Source organism: Zootoca vivipara, chromosome 6 (genome assembly GCF_963506605.1).
Source record: "Zootoca vivipara chromosome 6, rZooViv1.1, whole genome shotgun sequence".
In the NCBI taxonomy this organism is placed as follows: Eukaryota; Metazoa; Chordata; class Lepidosauria; order Squamata; family Lacertidae; genus Zootoca; species Zootoca vivipara.
In genome coordinates this window covers 36,532,441-36,552,903 of record NC_083281.1, presented here as the reverse complement: position 1 = coordinate 36,552,903, position 20,463 = coordinate 36,532,441, and the positions used below count along the sequence as shown (strand labels likewise).

The window sequence follows — 20,463 nt, the reverse complement described above, 5'->3', positions numbered from 1 at the left end:
GTGCTTGCTAATGGACCACGCAAGTCATTAAATATCACAAGATTTCATATATGGGATCAAGCCTGATTGCTTTTGGTTTTTATCTGTTTTAGTCAGTGATTCCATTGTTTTGGTAAGTTTTCACCTACATTTCCTTCCATTTTCTGCATAAGTAACCACTTAAGCATTCTGTAATTAGTTCCTCCCCCACTTTATGTATTGACCGAGTAGACTTGAGAATAGAACAGGGGTGAAGTGGGACATTGTAGAGGTTTAGTACACTGTGTACAGCAGGGGTCCCCAAACTACGGCTCCCGGGCCGGATGCGGCCCAATCGGCCTCCCAATCCGGCCCGCGACGACCCCCACCGCCCGCTGCCGCCGCCCGCTCTTACGGCGCGCAGCGTGGCGACGATCTTAAAAATCGGCAAAAAATCGTCGAAAATCCTTTGTGCGCATGCGTATGGGCCTCTCCCGACCCAGAAGAGGTCATTTCCTATGCACTTCCGGGTCGGGGGAGGCCCATACGCATGCGCACAAGCGATTTTCGGCGATTTCCCCCCGACCGTGTGCGTGTGTGCATGCGCACGGGCGCGCACTCCCCCGCCCTCCGGCCTGCTGCGCGCGCACTCCCCTGCCCTCCGGCCCGCCGCGCGGTAAGTCTGGGGACCCCTGGTGTACAGCATATACTCAAATAGTGGGTCAAATAGTGGGTCTGCCCTTGGGCAACTTTAAGTGGGTCTCAGTTCAACAGCTTGCCCAGTGCCGCCGCCTCCTCTTCCTGCCTCAGTCAAGCCCCTAACCTTTTGACTGGATCAGTACCAGCAACAGGAACTCCTTGTATGCTAAGTAAAGGTGGTCAGGAGACAGAAGTTCAGGGAGCAGGAGCGGAGGAACATCTCTTTCCTGAAGGAAATTAGAAAGTGAGATAAAGGGCTAATATTTATTATCAACAACAACAAATAAATAAACTGGGAATAGAAAGGAAGGGGGATTAGAGAGGAAAGCTGTTATAGGAGTAAGAAGTGACTATAAAACAGGGGTCCCCAAACTACGGCCCGCGGGCCAGATGCGGCCCAATTGGCCTCCCAATCCGGCCCACGACGACACCCACTGCCGCCGCCCGCTCTTGCGGCGCGCAGCGGCGCACTTCCAGATCGGAAAAATCGTCGAAAATCGTTTGTGCGCATGCGTATGGGCCTCTCCCGACCCAGAAGAGGTCATTTCCAGAGCACTTCCGGGTCGGGGGGAGGCCCATACGCATGCGCACAAACAATTTTCGACGATTTTTCTGACCTAGAAGTGTGCCACCGCGCCAGTAAGTGTGTGTGTGCGCATGTGCATGGGCGCGCACTCCCCTGCTCTCCGGCCCAGAGCCAGGTAAGTCTGGGGACCCCTGCTATAAAAGGACCAGCTTGTAGGAGGAAGGAATGAAAGAAACTGGCAGGTTTTTGTTGGGGGTATAAGGTAGAAGTTGAGTGTGGAAGGAGAATGGGAGAAGAAATTACAGAGAATTGATAAAAAAATGTTTGAGGGGCATGCTGGGAATGAGAAAGGAAAAATATAAAAAAATGAAGCCTCCTCTGCTTAGAGCAAATTCTACCTTAAATGTGGAGATTGAGTCGCAATACATCAACAGCAGGTGCCTGTACTTGGCTTGAGGAAGGCTGAGCAATGCAGCTCTTTACCACAAGGAAAACATTGTAGCAAATAGTTTAGCTATTTCCAAAGATGAATAAGATATCTGTAGAAAATTATGTTGGTAATGGCAAACTGTTTAAGACCCTGACTTGTACCTGCCACCATTTTGTGACTAGTGAGCCTCTGTAATTTTCAGCTGTATAAGTGGGCCCCGGCGGTATAAAGTTTGAGAACTCCCTGTGTAGCGAGAGTAGACACAGACACCTTTTTTCCCCCTCTCTAATTATAGAACTCTGGGTGCGTAATAGAACTTGGAACCAATGGTATTGATTTGGCCTTAGGTTGAGGACAGGCTAAACAGAAGTACTTCATCATGCAGCAAATAATTAACTTAGGAAATTAACTACTACAAGATACAGCACAGACTACTGACTTAGGCCATTCCTCTAAGAATATATCCAACCCCTTAAAAATTCACCTATCAGTGGTTATTAGCCATGAAAGCTGATAATGGTATAGTATATCTGTGAACTCCAGTTATTAGAGATAAAGGGGATATGCGTATAACACCTATGCTGTGCTTGTAAGCTTCTAGAGCAGGCATGTCAAACCTGCGGCCCTCCAGATGTTTTGGACTACAATTCCCATCTTCCCCAACCACTGGTCCTGCTAGCTAGGGATCATGGGAGTTGTAGGCCAAAACATCTGGAGGGCTGCAGGTTTGACATGCCTGTTCTAGAGGGACTGAATACTCAGGCGTAGCATGTGGGGGCTGTGGCCCCAGGCACAATTTTGAGAGGGGGCACAAACAGGCACCTCCACAGCAGGTTCCTTTATTGGAGCCTGGCTGTGCGCCAGAAGGAGCTGCGCTTTGGCCGTAGCACTTGTGCCTGTTGCAGCTCTACCCCCTGGGTCAGGCCTGACGAGAGCAGGCAAGTGGGCGACAGCACTGGGCGACAGCACTGCTGCCCATCCTCCTTGGCTGCAGCACGCCTCGCGTCCAGCGACAGCAGCTCTGTCATTGGGTCACTTCACCCAGCAGCGGAGAGCAGTGCTCCATGGCTGTAGTGGCTCCAGGTCACATCTGGTCCGGCTGGCGGAGAGCATCCCACCTTGGCCACGGGGTGAGGCCTGACCCATGGTGGAGAGCGGGGAGAATGGACAGCAACATCCCCGCCCCTCTCCTCCCCTGGACTGTGGGCATGGGAGGGTGCCCTCCACACTCTACCCCCCTCAGGGTGTGCCCCACATGCCCATCCCAGGTAGTGCAGGCATATGATCCACCGCTGTGAATACTGACTGCTTTGAAGTAGATGGACCTTTTCTTTAATTCCTCAAGGGTAGTTCATATGTTTTGGAAACTTCCCAAACAGAATAGTAAGGGAGCTTCTGTGTGGTGAATAGCCTCCATTAATAAAGCTGTTGTCACAACTATCACATCACAATGCCTAGATAGATCAATGGCATGTTAGGTCTGAGAATAGCAAATCACTGCTGATAAAAGCTGAAAGAACTCCCATTGTGTGAATTGTAGACCCTGGGGGCCATATAGTCTAATCCCCTGCAATGCAGGGATCTCAGTTAGATCATATAAGACAGAGTAAGGTGCAATAGAAGAATGTACCAGATAACAAGGTCTAGGTGCACCAGGAATAGATAACCTGTGTCCTTCCAGTTGCTTCTGGACTCCTGCTGTCATCAGCCCCAGCCAGCTTGGCAATAGTTGGGTCAGGGGTAATAGGAATTGCAGTCCACCAGTGTCTGGAGGGTCACAGTTTGCTCATCCAGGCTGTAGCTGTCATAGCCTGCCTATGCATTAAGATCAATGTCTGAGGCCCTGTTTTCGGACCCATCATCATGAACTGTTCGATTGGTGGGTCATAATCTCAGCATCTACAAGTGCCACAGGTTAGCTAGCCGCATGTTCATGATAATGCATTGAGAGTAACAACAAAAACTTGAGAGAGGTCAGTCAAAGGAGAACATGCTGGGTGGGAGGGTGATAATGCAAACAACTTACAGATGACTTGATTAATGAACATTCAGCCTGATTTGTTTGTGGGGAGATTAGATGACATTGCATCTAGTGTTATTCCACACTTTTCTGTGCATTTCCCTGTTACTTTCCTTATGCAGTCTGATATTCTAGGGAAGCGGGTTTGTTTCACAAGAGCTGTGAATCAGCTTTAATTGTGCAGCTTGAATTTGCTGAGATGTGACTGAATCCCACCTAAAAATAGTGACACTCTGCAAGCACCTTGCATGCTGTAATTCTTTGCTATAAGTCCTAACAGAATGATCATTACATTGCCAAGCAAGATGTTTTGCTGTGGGCTTAAAGCAGGCATATCCACAGATATCAGTGTGGAATTATCCTGCCTTTACTGGGCAGCAATGAATGAACATATACTAAGAAATAGTTAAGCCTGTGGAGTGACGAATGCCCTTCTTCTGGCACTGTTTGCCTATCAAGTGGACCATAGAGAACTACAGGCTACTCTCTGCTGTGAACAGTGGGCCCTTGGTTAGGGCAATGGTCGATGTGGGCAAACAGTGCCAGAATTGAAGACATAGCCCTTCTACCTCCTTCTTTCACTCTCAGCATATGACAGAAGGTTACAAAGCATTAAGGAATTAGAAGTAACTGCATGAACATTGCCCCTTCCTATTACACGTTTGTGACTTCAGTGATGTAGGCAACAGGTTCCTAGCACACTGACTTCGTGGGGATAGCTCTGTGGTACACAACAGGACTGGGGAAAATCAGTTTCTGAAAATTTGATGCTTGTATTAAGGATATACTTCATTCAGCTCTTGCACAGAAGCATCTTACATAGTTGTTGCAATGGAATAAAATGGCACATAAAGACAGAGAAGAGTGGGGAGTGCAACAAAAGAAGGGAGAAATGAGATGAGCATAGAAAAGAGAATGGAGGAGGAATCTGAGAGGCTCGCTTAATTTCATTGTACACAGGTTGTACATTGACAATAAGGGTATTATTATGGTATATTATTATTATTATTATTATTATTATTATTATTATTATTATTAGCTCCAGAGAATTGCTGTAAGCCCCAGCAGCATGCAGTAGAAAGTGCTGCTGTTCAGGGTGCCCACACAGAGCCTGCAGGGCTGGTTTTCAGAGGAGTGTGGATGATTTAGGTAAGAGAAACTGCTACCTGCTGAAAAGGGGAAGATTCTCCTCATTTATTCAGCAAAGCTTGTGATCAAAATGTGTAATAACATTATGCAGAATCTGCAAATCAAACAAATCTAGAAGTCAGGCAAATCAATCTTTTGTTCTCAGGCCCAGTGGAGACAGTTCCTAATTTAGTGGCTTTTTCTTCTTAACTTGAGGGAATAGGATAAGTTTATCCTGGCAAAGAGGTGACTGTGAGGAGATATGATAGTCATCTTCAGATATCGAAAGGGCTGTCACATGGAGGGTGGAGCAAGCTTGTTTGTTTTTTTCCTTCTCTGGAGGGTAGGACCTGAATCAACGGATTCAAGTTACAAGAAAGGAGATTCTGACTAAACATCAGGAGGAACTTTCTGGCAGAAAGAGTTGTTTGACAGCGGAACAAACTCCCTTAGGAGGTAGTGGACTCCCCTTCCTTGAAGGTTTTTAGGCAGAGGATGGATGCTTTAGTTGGGATTCCTGCATTGCAGGGGCTTGGACTTGGACTTGATGACCTTCAGGGTCCCTTACAACTCTACGATTCTAGAATTGCTTGTTTGCTCTGAAGTGATATTCAAAAAACTTTGTTCTGCATTGCTATTCAGGTTTACTTGCAGGGCTTCCTTTTTTACTTCCTCTGGCAGCCTTGCTCATACCGTATCAAATTTCTTCAAGAGGTAGGAAGCTTTCTTCTTCCTCCTCCTCCTGCTCCTCCTCCTCCTCCTCTTCTTCTTCTTCTTCTTCTACTACTACTTCTTCATTGAATTTTTTAGTCATTGCCCAGGGAGCACAAAGCTACTAAAGACCAAACAAACAGGCAAACCTCCTCCCCACATAGATACATTAAGACCAGAAAAGGCCTGTTCTCTTGTTGCCACACTCTGGACCTTTTGTGAAGGGGGCACATGATAAAGGGCCTTAGATGGTGACTGCAGGTTCTGGACTGTTTCATATGTGGAGAGGCGGTCTTTGAGGTATTGCAGTTTCTTTATCCTGCTAGACATGTTCCTGCTGCTGTTGGATGTATAAAGGGCCTTGACTCGAAATTATGCCTAGAGCCCGTATGCAGATATAATATTCCTGATCTACTGACCTGAGAATATCAGGGAGCATGTTGCTGCATATTGGTCCTTCCACCGCCTGTCTCTTGTCCAAATTCCCTCTCTTTTTGCATTAATTAGCACTTGTATAGTATTGTGTTGTGTCAGTGCAGAGTTGTAAACTGCTTAGCATTACAGTCGTACCTCGGGCTACGAACACGATCCGTTCCGGGTCGCAGTTTGTAACCCGAAAAGGTCGCAAACCGAGCGCCATTTTTGCGCATGTGCAAAGTGCCCCCCCCGCTTCTGCGCATGCGCGGAGCGCGCGCACGCCGAAAACACTTCCGGGTTTGCGGAGTTCGTAACCCGAACTGTTGGCAACCCGAGCGGTTCGTAACCCGAGGTACGACTGTACTAATACTGTATTAAAAACAATGGGCCAGATGACCTAGGGCAGGGGTGCCCAAAAGAGGGCCAGATTTGATGAAGTGAACATGCATGGGGGCCGGCCACAGTTGTTGAGCTTTTTTTAGGATTGAACTTGTTGAGCTTTTTAAAGGATTTTACCCCAGAGCTAGTGGTAAGCTGCTTCTCCCCCCTCCAAGGAAGAACATCATGGCAAGAGGGAGATTAGTCTGGCCCCATCCTTCAGCCAGAGAAAGGGCAGCTCACCTTGCCCAAAAGAGCACTTTGTAACAAGAGCTAGTGACCGTGGGCTTATCTACACTTCCTCTTATCCTGCTGAATGCCAGTGCAGGTGCTTTAAATAAATAGCCATTATTAAAGATGTAGCACTATGCCATATTTAAAACCTACCATGGAAGGAGAGGGCAAAGGAGTTCATGAGTCCTGTGACACATTCCCAATCTCTTTATAGCAGTTAAGAGATTGAGAATGCCAAGTCTGCACTAGACTTCATATAAGCAGCTAAGAACTCTTATTATGGCTACAGTTATTTTGGTGGAGCAGGACAAATCATTGAAGTATGCACATGAAACCGGAGCCCAGGAGGTGGTTACATTTGTCCAACAATATCTTATTACAAGATCATTCTCCAGCAATTGTATAAGGTGTTATAAACTATGCAGATAAAGTTGTTTCCATTCTGTTGTACAGGCTTCCAGCACGTATGGTGGCTTTTAGACATTGTCTTGGAAATAAGAGAGCAAACCCTTGAAAAGCAAAATAGCATTGTGCATATTGTTCAGGGATTGCCAGTGCTTGAAAGCTAGGGAAGGCTCTCAGTAATAGGTGGGTGTTGGCTAACTGCTTGAAAATATCTCAGTTTTAATTTGCTGTTGTAATGACCAAACTGGCTCTTCCTTTATTGTGTAATGTGTATTTCATTCCCTCAAAATAATTTCTTCAAACTATTCGCAGGAACTGGATGGAGTAATTATTCTGGTGAAAGATTGTGAGATGTCATCAGATGGGAAGGGTACTTTCTGTTGTGCTCGGGCAGTTAAATGATCCTAGAGGGTTGTTCAAGTTTATGAATTAACTTTTTGTATCCCATGCAACCTGACTTGATTACTTGGAGTGGGCGGGGGGGGGGCACATTATAGCAGCAGTTACACAAATAAATTAAGTTAATGTGAGTTTTTATTTGTTTTTAGTTGACTGTAATTGTGTCCCCCCCCAAAAAAAAATTATAGTTGTTATTTTTTGATAATATATTATTTTATCTTTTGTAAACTGCTTTGAGGTTTTCATTTTTAATCAGTGTATAAATTTTATGAAAGAAAATAAATTTCAAGGCAACTTGATAACACTGGACAACGCTTCAGGTTCTGACATTGTCAATGTATGCATTAATTTTTTAAGTTTGTTATGCAGAGTTCTTCCTGAGATCGATGCACTGAAGGTCTCTCTGTTTACTTCTAGTAGGGCCACTGGAAAAGCATAGAAGAGTAATACTTGGCTTACTTGCCAAAGTCAGACATAATGCCAAACAAAATAAAAAATTCCTTCAGTAGCACCTTAAAGACCAACTAAGTTTATATTTTGGTATGAGCTTTCGTGTGCATGCACACTTCATACCAAAATATAAACTTAGTTGGTCTTTAAGGTGCTACTGAAGGAATTTTTTTATTTTGCTTCGACTCAGACCAACACGGCTACCTACCTGTAACTATAATGCCAAACAATTATTTCACACTGCCTGAGTGAGCCTTAGGCTTGTGTCCTCTCTCCTTCCCTCTCATTGCCCCATGTTTTATTTTTGTGGCAAACTGCAGCTTGCCATTGCATCCAGACTAGTAAACAATAATTTGTGCTTGCCCTCCAAACCAGAATTGGAAACTACAATATGATTGTGGGGGAAGAGGCAGAGAAGGAAGCAAGTGAGCCTGAAGTTCATTCACGCAATGCCAAGCCATAGTGGCCCAGTCCATCTGTTATCCTCTTTATTTCAGTTTGGATAGAGTGCCTGTTGTCAGCAAGCCTTTCACAGGCAACATTGTAGTACAGTGATATTTCGGGTTACAGCCGCTTCAGGTTACCATACTTCCAGGTTTTGGTGTGCGCACACGGCAGAAGCACTAAATTGCACTTTGTGCATGCACAGAAGCGCCGAATTACAACCCGCATGTGCTCAGACGCGGGTTGCGAACGCTGCAGGTTGCGAGCGTGCCTCCCACACGGATCACATTTGCAACCCGAGCGTCCACTTTACGTAGTTCTGTACAGAAATAAACCTGTTGTTCACCAAAGGTAAATCATGACTGCTATTGATGCTGTGATTAGCTGCTGTAAGTTTTTATTTGATTTTTAAAAATTGTTCCTATTTTGCACTTTCATCCTGGATGCAGAAGGAGAGATAAGGGGCATGGGAGCAGCTACAAAGTTTAGTTTCAACTATTGCTAACCTGTTTTATGCCATTTATTTTGGAATATCAAAATATTAACTAAAAAGCAGGGCCCTACCTTTTAAAATCTGTGAAATGCAGGTAATTGCGGTGTAAATGAATCTAGAAAGCTGAGGTGAGCCTTCATCAGTGATGTGGTTTGCACATAACACCAAGTTACAGTTTAGCTGAAGTGTGGTTTGTTTGAACATTGAAGCCCAGTGGAGTAACCATAGTTTGTTTTCTGGCAACAGCCCACAATGTGAAACCATATATTTTGGTTTATGAACCATGGCCTGTTTAAACTATGGTTTGGCATTATTCCTGAACCTAACAGCCTTACTTAACTATCATTTGTTTGGACACCCCCCCCCATCCCTGATGCTTGCCAAGCTACAGAGGCATGAGGCAACAGCATCTGGAAAACAAACCAAGCTTTGGATAAATAACCCATGCCTGCTTGCTTGTATGTATGTGAGACAATTTGTGGTTCTCTGAACAATTGCGATCAGATGCTGTTTCAAATGTTAATCCAGCAAAGATAGCACCTTGCATTAGGAAATAATCATTGTCGTTAATTGGTAAACAGTGACTATTTTCTGAGATACTTTACTCTGAGATGGGGCATCTTGCTATGTTTTAATGAAATAAGCCTATTGTTAGTACTTAGCTTCATAGTTTTTCACACTCTCTGCAGTGCTGCTATGCAGTGCAGCTGCAAACAGTTTTATTCTTCACTTCCAACTTAATTCTCTGAACTTTTATGAGAACTGAAGTTTTTGTACTACTCTTATACGCATGTGACAGCTATGGATTCCAAGTTGCTGCAAAGAGACTTTGGCATTGCCACCCTCTGATTTTTATGTGAAATTCAGTTTGGGGCAAAATACAAGACTTCCGCATCCTTGTACAAATTACAGATTATATGAGCATTGGAAACTTATGCCCCAAAACTATAAACCAAAATTAACAACAGTGACAGATATGCTTTCTTTCTAATTATGAAAAGAGCTGCTAGCTGAAGCTATTTTCTAGAGTAGTGCAATATGCCTTTTTAAAAAGGAGTAGAAATTTTGCTTTGGCCACTGCATAAATATACATCCATACCTAGGGGCACACCGTCTGGCCCCCCAACTTTCTGTCCCCATTGAAGCCTCGCTTACCAGGGGTTGTGCATCTTCCCGGTTCCAGTGAAATCTGCCTCACTTACCCAGGGTCTCAGGAAGGTTGCATGTACCCTCTGGAGGCCTCCATGTGGTATCACAGGGCTCTCATGAGATCTTGCCCATGGCATGATAAACCATAGTTAATGGTTTACAGTACTTTAATTGTGAAGATAGGTCCTGCTTCACTTCCCTCTGAGAGCAACAAACTATATTCCTGGTGTAGCATCCAAACTAGCAATTGTAGTTTGTTTTGCTCCAAACAAGCCATGATGTGCAGCAAAGCTTTTTGGCTTAGCAGTATCATGCTGTGTGAAAGCAATCAGCATGTTTGTAACTTTTATTTATTTACAACATTTTATCTGTCCATTAACAAAAAGTACAGGTGTTTTTTTTAAACAACAACAACAACCGTAAAACATGAAATGCAGCATGGACATATCACAACCAAATTTAAACCAGCATCAACAGAAAACTGGCAACAGAAAACAATAGTGCCAAAGATCTATAAAGCTCTAAAACTTAAGTAAACAAGTTTTTAAAAATGTTTTCAGTTAAGTAGTGCAATTTTCAACACACACTGCCTCTTTCCCTGAACATTACATCTTCATGTAATAATAGTGTTTCCTCAAATGTATTTATTTTCAACAAGAAAAACATGTTCCTTTGACTGTTTTGGTACTGCCTATGTATGCTAAATTAATGCTTTGCTTTTTTTTTTTCTCTTTCTCAGTACGTTTCTGTACCTGAAATTCCTGGTAGTTTGGGCCCTTGTGCTGCTGGCTGATTTTGTTTTGGAATTCAGATTTGAATATCTGTGGCCATTCTGGCTTTTCATCAGGAGTGTTTATGATTCCTTCAGATACCAGGGATTGGTATGTATAACAAAAAAGTGTGTGTGTGTGTGTGTGTGTGTGTACCAGCTTTTGGTCACTTTCACATTAAACCCTAGTTTAGTGAGATATGACGAGCTGCAGCAAACCTCAGGATTGTGTAGTTTACTTTTCTTCCTCCTGTACTCCTAAGATGAGGAATTCAGAAGCTTTTTCTTAACTATGGTTGGTTTGTGTCATCAAGGTCAAACAATAGTTATTAACTATGAATCCAGTCATTTTAATTATTGTACTGTACTGTTTTTAAAGGTTTTTTAACATTGCTGTCCATTGCCCTGATGTTATGCGAGACGGTGGTATATTATTATTATTATTATTATTATTATTATTATTATTTAAATAAATAAATAAATAAATAAATAAAGCTGGCTTTTAAAAAGTAACTGTAGTTATTATTAACCACAGTTCCAAATCTGGATGACATGGCATGCTGTGGTTAAGCAAAAGCAAAAATGAAAGCTTCTGCGCATTCCCTCCCAGCTGGGAGGTCTAAGACCAAGTCTTGCTGCAGCTCTTTCCTAGTAAACTGTAGTTTGTCATAATTGCCTTGAGCTCCTGGGACAAAAATGCAATCAATCAAGCAAGCAATTTCACAATGGTTGGCATGATTTTTCTTCACTAATGCTATTGATGGAGCAGCAGGCTTGCACACTGCAGGGATACAAAGACTTCTGATAAGTATGTTTTTGCTCAAGCTGCCATCTTTGCTGCTACAGGTAGTCCTCTGGATATGGTGTCAGAAAGATCACTGTGGTGACATAGGGCCAAACAACACATGACAAAAAGCATGTGGTTTTTTTTCAATTGTGTGTATCTGGTTTGTGTGATAAGTTGAGGAGTGACAGATATGAATCTATGGTAAAAGAAATGCCCATTTACAATGCAGTAGTAATCAGAAACAATGGTAACAGGAAAATATTGATAATAAAAGACTTGCGATTCATATAAAAGATTCATATAAAAATAATAAAAAATAAGAAACCATTGCAATGCATTGTTTGAAGACTGTTCAGTGCAATTATTTTAAAATTTTAACATACTCTTTCTTCTGCCCCTCCTCCTTTTCTTTAGGCCTTTTCAGTATTTTTCGTCTGTGTAGCATTTACATCAAATATCATATGTCTGCTCTTCATACCAATACAGTGGTTGTTTTTTGCTGCCAGCACCTATGTTTGGGTACAGTATGTCTGGCACACAGGTAAGTCACATTCATTACACTAAATGTTAAATGTAAATCTTAGAGCATGATGCAAAATAATGGTTACTGGTTATTTTCTCAAAAGTCACATGTAGTCACAGTTAGATCAGCCTCCTGTTGCTTAATTTGGTAGTACTGAATTCAAATTGTCTATACTGTATATTTGAATTTAGTCTTCAAATATACATTGTAGCCTTCAGGTTTAACATTTCTTAGTCCTCATCAATATTGGATATGTTTTATATGTTTGCTGCCATTTGCTCTTTTGAGAGGTAGGATGGGATAGAGATCTATATATATCAGGCATCCCCAAACTTCGGCCCTCCAGATGTTTTGGACTACAATTCCCATCTTCCCCGACCACTGGTCCTGTTAGCTAGGGATCATGGGAGTTGTAGGCCAAAACATCTGGAGTGTCACAGTTTGGGGATGCCTGATATATATAAAAATGTAAAAATCATGAAAGTGTGGGATCCACTTTTCTCCGCTTGACCGATCGTCCTGAAATTTTGACACAACAATCCAGGCCACTCCCCGAGTGTTGTTAGAAAAAAAAACCCACACATCTCACACCTCCGCAGGTAACAACCTGTTTTTCAACAAAGTAAAATGGCACCCTCAAGTGGATTTCCTCCCACAGTACACCCCCTCCCTTCCTGTGAAATCTACACCACACCCACAAACCAAATAATGACATCATCAACCAAGCAACTGAAACCACCAAGGCGGCCATTACCACACCCCTAGGCCCCTGCCAGGCTGCCTGGCCCCCACTAGGCCTGGGGGGGGAGGACGAGCGCCCGGATCGCAGGTCGCAGCACCGCCTTTGTTTTATGTAGGCCCCTGCCAGGCCGCCAGGCCCCCACTAGGCCCGGGGAGGGAATAACCCACAGCAACGCACTTGGGGGCACGGAAAGGGGTTTTTACTTTAAAATTTAGCGGGCGTTGTGTCACATGCGAGGCTCCGGCGGCCATTTTAAGTAAGGGCAGTCATGCCCCTTTTAACCTACGCTTTATACTATGATTGCAAGCCTCTGCGTCTTTAAAAACAACAACCATGCACTTTCTCTCCCCAGTTTAAGTCCTCGGATATTTGCAGTGGCCAACCCCCACCCCCCCATTTACAATCTCCTACCTTCCCCTTGCCACTTCCTGGGTTTTTTATGGAACCGAACAGCTCAGGTGCTTCGGAGCTCGCCTTCTGTTGCTACGGGGCTGTGGGTCTTCGCTATTTGAATCCCCCCCCCAGTTGGGCTTATTAAAGTACTTCTCTAGGTTCCTTGGGTCACCTACTCCAAAATTAGAAAATCTAAATAACAAAACCAAAACCAAAACACACAACAACGTCCAAATCATACAATACCCACCAAAATAAATGACAACCCCAAAAATAAAATAAAACAATAATAACTCCTGCTTCTCATGTTCTTATTTCAATTTTTTTAAATCTAAATATATATAAATGTTCACGATGTGTGCGCAATGTATGGCGATACAGGGGGGAGGGGACAACACCCCCTGGGGAAAACAGAGGGAAGGGTGTCCTATCGAAACACAGGGATGAGCCAGGGGGTTAGTGGGAGGAGGCGTGGGATACGTCATGGATCGGGACAGGGTGGGGGGGAATCACAGGGATGACCCACAGCAACGCGTGGCTGGGCCAGCTAGTAATATAATAAAATAAACAAGCTTGCTTATATGAGAATGAACTCTGGAGTCTGAGGCCTGGCACTCAGTGTACAGTATTGTGAACTGCACTAGAGCATTTTTAGCATTAGGGATCTTGGCCTTTCAGGGTATGCATTTTCTTCTTTCTTTCAGGGCATACTTTCCACATTTACTTGCATGCTGTAGAACTTATGCATTGCATAGGATTCTAGGGCATATTCTAAGGTACATGCTCAGATCATGCAGGACACTGCTCTGCCTGTTGAATCTCCTGACAATCTGCAAAAAAACTGAACTGTGTCTTAGAACACATTCTAGGGGAAACTTCTACTAATTGGCAAGTTGTCTTTCAGGGATGTTTGCTACTATTACTGATTTTTTTTTCTTACATAAGAATCTTAGATTTCTGATAGATAGTTTGCAAACATAAGGAGATCTCCTGGAAGAAGATACAAAATTGTTTCATAAACATACTTAAGGGAACGATTCATATGCTACTAGCAGCACAGGTACCCTTTCCCCATAACTTCTTCCAGTGCTGTGTTGATAACAATTGGATGCAGAAACCATGTAGGTGACTTTTTAAATAGCCAATTGTTTGGCTGCCTGTGGTCAATGTGAATTGTCTCCAGGCAACCATACGGAGCAGCTTTGGACAACTGGAAGTGTGTTGGTTCTTTAAAGCTGTTGGTGTGCCACAAATAACTTCACATATTTTTATTTAATATGGTCTGAAAAAGACTTTCAGGCTTTGCTTAGATGCAGTGAGAAACCATTGTTTTCCACTACAAGAATGAATAGTGATGTTGTCTCTTCTTTCATGCCTGCAAGGAAGAGACACTTTCAATTTTAAATGAACCATCATTCCCTGTCACATTTGTTATGGAACTCTCATTTCTTTAAACTATGGTGTGCTAGAACATAACCATGGTTTGAAGGTGGTTTGTTCTCACGAGCCCTAGTTTCAGCAAACCACAGTTCCCTGATGTCACAGGAGCACTAGCTTAGTTTAAAACAGAAAGCAACAGCTTTCAGTCTCCTTCTTGCAGGCGTGAAAGATGGAGAGAGAGAGCATGTGCTTTCTCTTAAACAGGCATCCCCAAACTGCGGCCCTCCAGATGTTTTGTTTTCTTTTTAAAAAAATGTATTTATTGGTTTGTTTCTGACATACACAAAACTGACACACCAAAATAGAAAAAAAAATAGAAAAAATACAGAAAAACAAAACAATAAAAAAGAAGCTATCATTATATAAACTCATTTCATAACTCAACTTCGACTTCCCCGCCCCTCCCTTTCCGAGCCTTTGTATTATCCCAATTTACACAGCTTTCAAATTATAACCATATTATACACAGTCATTATACTTTACTATTCATTTATACTGATCACTTATTTTTTAAGAAAAAAATAAATAAAAATTATTCAACTAACTTTAACCAAATCTCACTTCCAATACCGGTATACACCTCTTTCAGATTAAGACCATATTCTAATATATCATTATACCTATCTTTCATATTTTACCAACCCTCTACTGTCTCCCCTTAGCCTATTATTTTTCTTTAAAAATACTCTATCTTGCTCAATCTAAAACCTATTTCTGACCCATTACAATTCCCACTACCCCCCTCTATCCCCTGGTTAGCAATTCCCTGATTGACAATCCTTCATACAGTCCAATTTCATACCATGTAAACTGTCCCAATCAAAATGCCTCTTCGCTTCCAACCCACACCATCTCTAATCCACTTCAACCCACCTCCTCCCCACCCCTTCTTCTGTTGTTCCACTTTCTTAACCCCCTCCCACCTCCATCTTTTCCCTTTCTTATCCTCCCATGTGTCTTGGCTTTTGCCTGGTGCTCGCCTCCCTCCTCTCACTAGGAAGGTTCAGACCCAGGACACGTCTTGATCCTTTACCACTGCCTGGTTGATTTTACCAGGAACCTGGTCCCTCTCTCTCACTGAGGGATCCGCATCCTGGATTTTTTCTTCTTTTAGAGCATCCTGGTTGTAGTCAATACTTTGTGCAACTTCTCTCACTAGTTGCACTGTTTCCACATTTTGTCACTCTTCTTGTCCATCCTCTATTAAAACTTTAATATTTTTAAATTCCAAAACCTCTGCATGTGGCTCCTGATTGTCTTTGGGAATAAGTTGTTGTAGTGTTTCAGTGAAGATCTGTGTGTTTCTTCTATATATCTGCAATTCTCCCAACACTTCTTGAGCTTGTTCCAAAATACATTGTAGCCAGTTCTTTTCCATCTTGTGACTTGATGTTTTGACTGGCTACGTCCTTTATCTTCTCATGTTACAATATGGAGCTTGGGCTGATGTGCCAGAGACAGTGCCCTTTCCTTTTTGTCCACCAAGTTCCCTTCAATCTGTACTCTAATGTAATTCCTTTGTCCCAATTTTAAAATCCAATCTTTCTTTCCAATTTCGCAATCATAGAAAATCAAGTCCCTCTAAAATTCACCCAATTAAATCTCTCTTTTTTTCCAAGTTCAAAAGTTCATTTAATAGGAAGCTTCCTCGACTGGCGAAGTCACAATGGCGGCTAATCAGTTTCCAGTTTTCTGCCCCCAGGGTACCAAAGGGCTCGTTAATACACCTTATAAACTTTTGCGGATTTCAACAAAAAATAAATTCTCCTTCCCTTGGCTCCACTGCCACAGGAAAGGGTTCCAGCTTAATTTTTAAAGAAAGTCAGAGTCCCGTTCCAGCTCTATGGCTGCAGGCTCGGTAGCTGCGTTGTGATTTTCTCGGTGGGGGGGGACGGATGACCACCGTTTCCTCTTTAAATTTCCCTCCCAAGGCCAAATTCTTTTAAAGTCCAAATCCAAGAAATGATTACTCACATGTCCATTTTATATGTATTGGAGGTATCCATCGCTCATTTAGTCGCCGGCACGGAGCTTTGCGCCTCAGAGGTAGCGAATTGACCCACGGCTCCGTCCCGCTCTTTCCACTCACGGCGCTCCCAAAAAAAGAGCTTGCCGGGGAGCAAGCGGGGCTTGGGGAGCTCAGCTGGGTACCCCACGTCCCTGGAAAGCACAATCTAGGGGTTCTCCAGGAGGCTGCGGTGCACCTGCAGCCTCCCCCCCCCGTGGCGCTGGGGACCTCGGAGACCGAGAAATCCCCCGCCGATTGACAATGGCGATAGACCGGAAGTCCCCCTGCATATTTTTATGCAGCCGATGCTGCTGGTGAGCAGCCACAGAGTTAACCTCTAGAGCAGGCACCCCCAAACTGCGGGCCTCCAGATGTTTCGTCCTACAACTCCCATAATCCCTAGCTAATTTTGGAATTGTAGTCCAAAACATATGGAGGGCCGAAGTTTGGGGGTGCCTGCTCTTAAACATACTATTTGTATCAGACAAAATGATGATGATAATAATTATTTATACATACATACATACATACATACATACATACATACAAACATAGCCTGCCCATCTGGCTGGGTTTCCCCAACCACTCTGGGCGGCTTCCAGCAAAATATTAAAATATTTATCAAATATTATAAGCTTCCCTAAACAGGACTGCATTCAGGTGTCTTCTAAAATTCAGATAGTTGTTTATTTCTTTGATATCTGGTGGGAGGGCATTCCACAGGGCGGGCGCCACTATCGAGAAGGCCCTCTGCCTGGTTCCCTGTAACTTCGCTTCTCGCAGTGAGGGAACCACCAGAAGACCCTTGGCACTGCACATCAGTGTCCAGGCAGAATCTTCACTGTACTGTCTTCAGTGACTGCTGAAAACATTTTGTTTAGACAAGGCTATCCAGATGTCTAGAATGCTGATGTGTTTTTAGTTGATTGATGGTTTTCATTTTTTGAATGTTGTAAGTAGTTGTAATTTTTTTTACTAATAATATTATTGCTTTATTCTTTATATAAACTACTTTGAAGATTTTTTACAATCAAGCAATGTATAGATTATATGAAGTAAATAAATAAATAATAAAATACTATGATACCGCAACCTGTGAGAGGTCTACTGCAGGTAATACCAGTCTGCAACCATCACCTGAGGAATTTCATTCTGCTACTCTGTACTCTCACATTCACAAATGTAATCTAGCTATGAAAAACTTGAGAAAAACAAGGTGGGAATTGACATTTGTCCAGCTGCAATGGATAATCAACAATGTATTTAATTCTCCTTCTAAATAGCAATAAGAAGTTTACTCAGTCAATTAGATAATCAGAATAAAATAGACAAAGTGCTGTTCTCTAATTTATGGAAGCTAACTTCCCCCAACCACTAAATGAAAGGTTCTGACCTTAAAGTCATATATATATTTGTTAAGGGAGTACTAATTTCCTTATTTTCCTAGGACTTCACCTTTTCTTTCCAATGTATTGTTTTCATTTAATTTCTAACCACCTTCAAACTGCTTACAGAACACATCTCCATAGCCAGCTGGTTTCAAAAGGGAAATGCATTTTAGTTCTAGATCTAGCATAACAAAGCTTTTTATTTTCTTTTTCTTAGTTTATAAAAGCCATGTCTTAAGATTTCTGACTTCCTTTTGGATGTTAATGATGCTTGATTTCTGCCTGTCTGTCTCCAACAGAGAGGGGAGTGTGCTTACCAACAGTATCGCTGTGGATACTATTTGTTTATATTGAAGCAGCAATTAGATTTAAGGATCTCAAAAACTTTCATGTAGACCTTTGTCGACCTTTCGCTGCACACTGGTAAGTTTTCCTCCGCTGTCACTGTTTTTCTTTGTAGTATTCTCTCAGATTTATGATCTCATCTGTTATTCCTAAGCAGACTGTACTTTAACCATCAAAGGTGTCAAGCATGTTACAGCTGCATTTGTGAAAATTTAATTTTTCAGAGTTCTTTGAACTGAGTTGTATGTCATAACAGAGGTAGATTTCTCTGTGTCAGTGTGGCCAGGTGGGGGAGCTTCCCAGACATTCATGCTGAACCCTCATAAGCACTTTCTATAGATATAGCAATGTGTTGCTTTTTAAACTTGTGGTTTATTCATGGGCTATTTGCAAAAGGACTTTTAAACAGCAATGCCTGTTCCCAATAACAGAGCAGACACACACAGTAAAACTTACCAGTTGATGATCAGGGGTAAAATCCTGCTAAGTGGAGGTTAAATCCTGCTGCATTGGCTGCCTGCTCTACTGTAGCAGGGTGGCTGGGGCACACAGCCAATGTAAAATCAAGCCCTATGCAACAGCTGGTACTGTTACGGAAAATCTGGGTGTGAGGCTGCTGTGCCACCCAGGCACCCAGATTTTTCGTGACAGTACAATCCTCTCATCAGAATGACGTCAGCTGATTAGTGAGTGGGCCTCATGAGCCAAATTTGTCCCCTTGCAGGCCAAGATTGACACATAGGCTGGAGGTTCCCTACCCTTGGTTTAAGCCCTAACCCTATCCCCTGGATAGCTCAGTTAGTTAGAGCGTGGTAATGGCAAGGTTGCATGTTTGATCCCCCTGCATTGCAGGGGGTTAGACTAGATGATCCTTGGGATTCCTTCTATGAAGTGATCCATCCTCCAAACACCTGATAATTATGGTTAACTTTAACCCTGACTTAGTGTGGAAGGATAAATATTCACCATTTATTACAGGGGTCAGCAAACTTTTTCAACAGGGAGCTGGTCCACTGTCCCTCAGAACTTGGGGGGGGCAGACTATATTTTTTGGGGGGGAATGAACACATTCCTATTCCCCACAAGTAACCCAGAGATGCATTTTAAATAAAAGCACACATTCTGCTCATGTAAAAACACCAGGATGGCCCCACAGATAACCCAGAGATGCATTTTAAATAAAAGAACGCATTCTACTCATTTAAAAACACGCTGATTTCTGGACTGTCCACGGGCCGAATTTAGAAGGTGATTGGGCTGGATCCGGCCCCCAGGCCTTAATTTGCCTACCCATGATCTATTATATAATGGTCTGAAGACCTTAATGCCTTTACTACATTTGAATGTACTTTTTATAAATGTACTATCAGCTTTGCTTGGATACCTGTTCAGATATTTGGATGACATATATTGATCTGTGTGTGCAAATTAAGTTTAATGTTTTTGTTGTGTTGGGTTTCTTTGTTTCTTTGTTTTTGCCCCCTTTTTTGTTTGTTCTTTCTTTAATAAAGTGGGGATAAGAGAATTAGTTTAAAAAACACCATTGCTTAGCATGATTTGTGAACCAGGCCATTGTACTAGTCCTGCTTGTGATTTCTCCTTGCAATTTTACATGGCCAGTTTGTGCTGTGTATTGGGGTACTTTTACATATTTAATTTGGCTTTTTTACCCAATATATAATTTCCTTTTAAAATTGCTGCCCATTACCCAACAGCTTACCTTCTTTACAGTTACAATTTTAAAAACTTGGTTACTGAATTTATTTGTCACTTTCATAGAGGCTAAAAGTAAAGGTAAAGGGACCCCTGACCATTAGGTCCAGTCGTGACCGACTCTGGGGTTGCGGCGTTCATCTCGAGTTATTGGCCGAGGGAGCCGGCATACAGCTTCCAGGTCATGTGGCCAGCATGACAAAGCCGCTTCTGGTGAACCAGAGCAGCGCATGGAAACGCTGTTTACCTTCCCACTGTAGTGGTACATATTTACATACTTTGAGGTGCTTTTGAACTGCTAGGTTGGCAGGAGCTGGGACCAAGCAACAGGAGCTTACCCCATCGCAGGGTTACGAACCACCGACCTTCTGATCAACAAGCCCTAGGCTCTGGTTTAACCCACAGCGCCACCTGCTAATTGCATTAATTGCTAGTGAAGTTCTTCTGAAGTCAACATGGTTCAGTTGATGGAATGAAGCCATGGACCACACCTTTTATTAAAATTAGTGGGTTG

General features: G+C 42.8%; 1 protein-coding gene across 1 annotated transcript in view; it reads left to right on the top strand.

Annotated features, from left to right (window-relative positions):
- Nucleotides 1–20,463, top strand: part of MACO1 (macoilin 1) — a 77,722-nt gene that overhangs the window by 24,519 nt on the left and 32,740 nt on the right. The window contains exons 2-4 of the mRNA XM_035118281.2: nucleotides 10,581–10,722; nucleotides 11,812–11,938; nucleotides 18,191–18,314. Of these exons, the coding sequence (XP_034974172.1) occupies nucleotides 10,581–10,722; nucleotides 11,812–11,938; nucleotides 18,191–18,314 (393 nt within the window). The remainder of the gene's footprint in view (nucleotides 1–10,580; nucleotides 10,723–11,811; nucleotides 11,939–18,190; nucleotides 18,315–20,463) is intronic.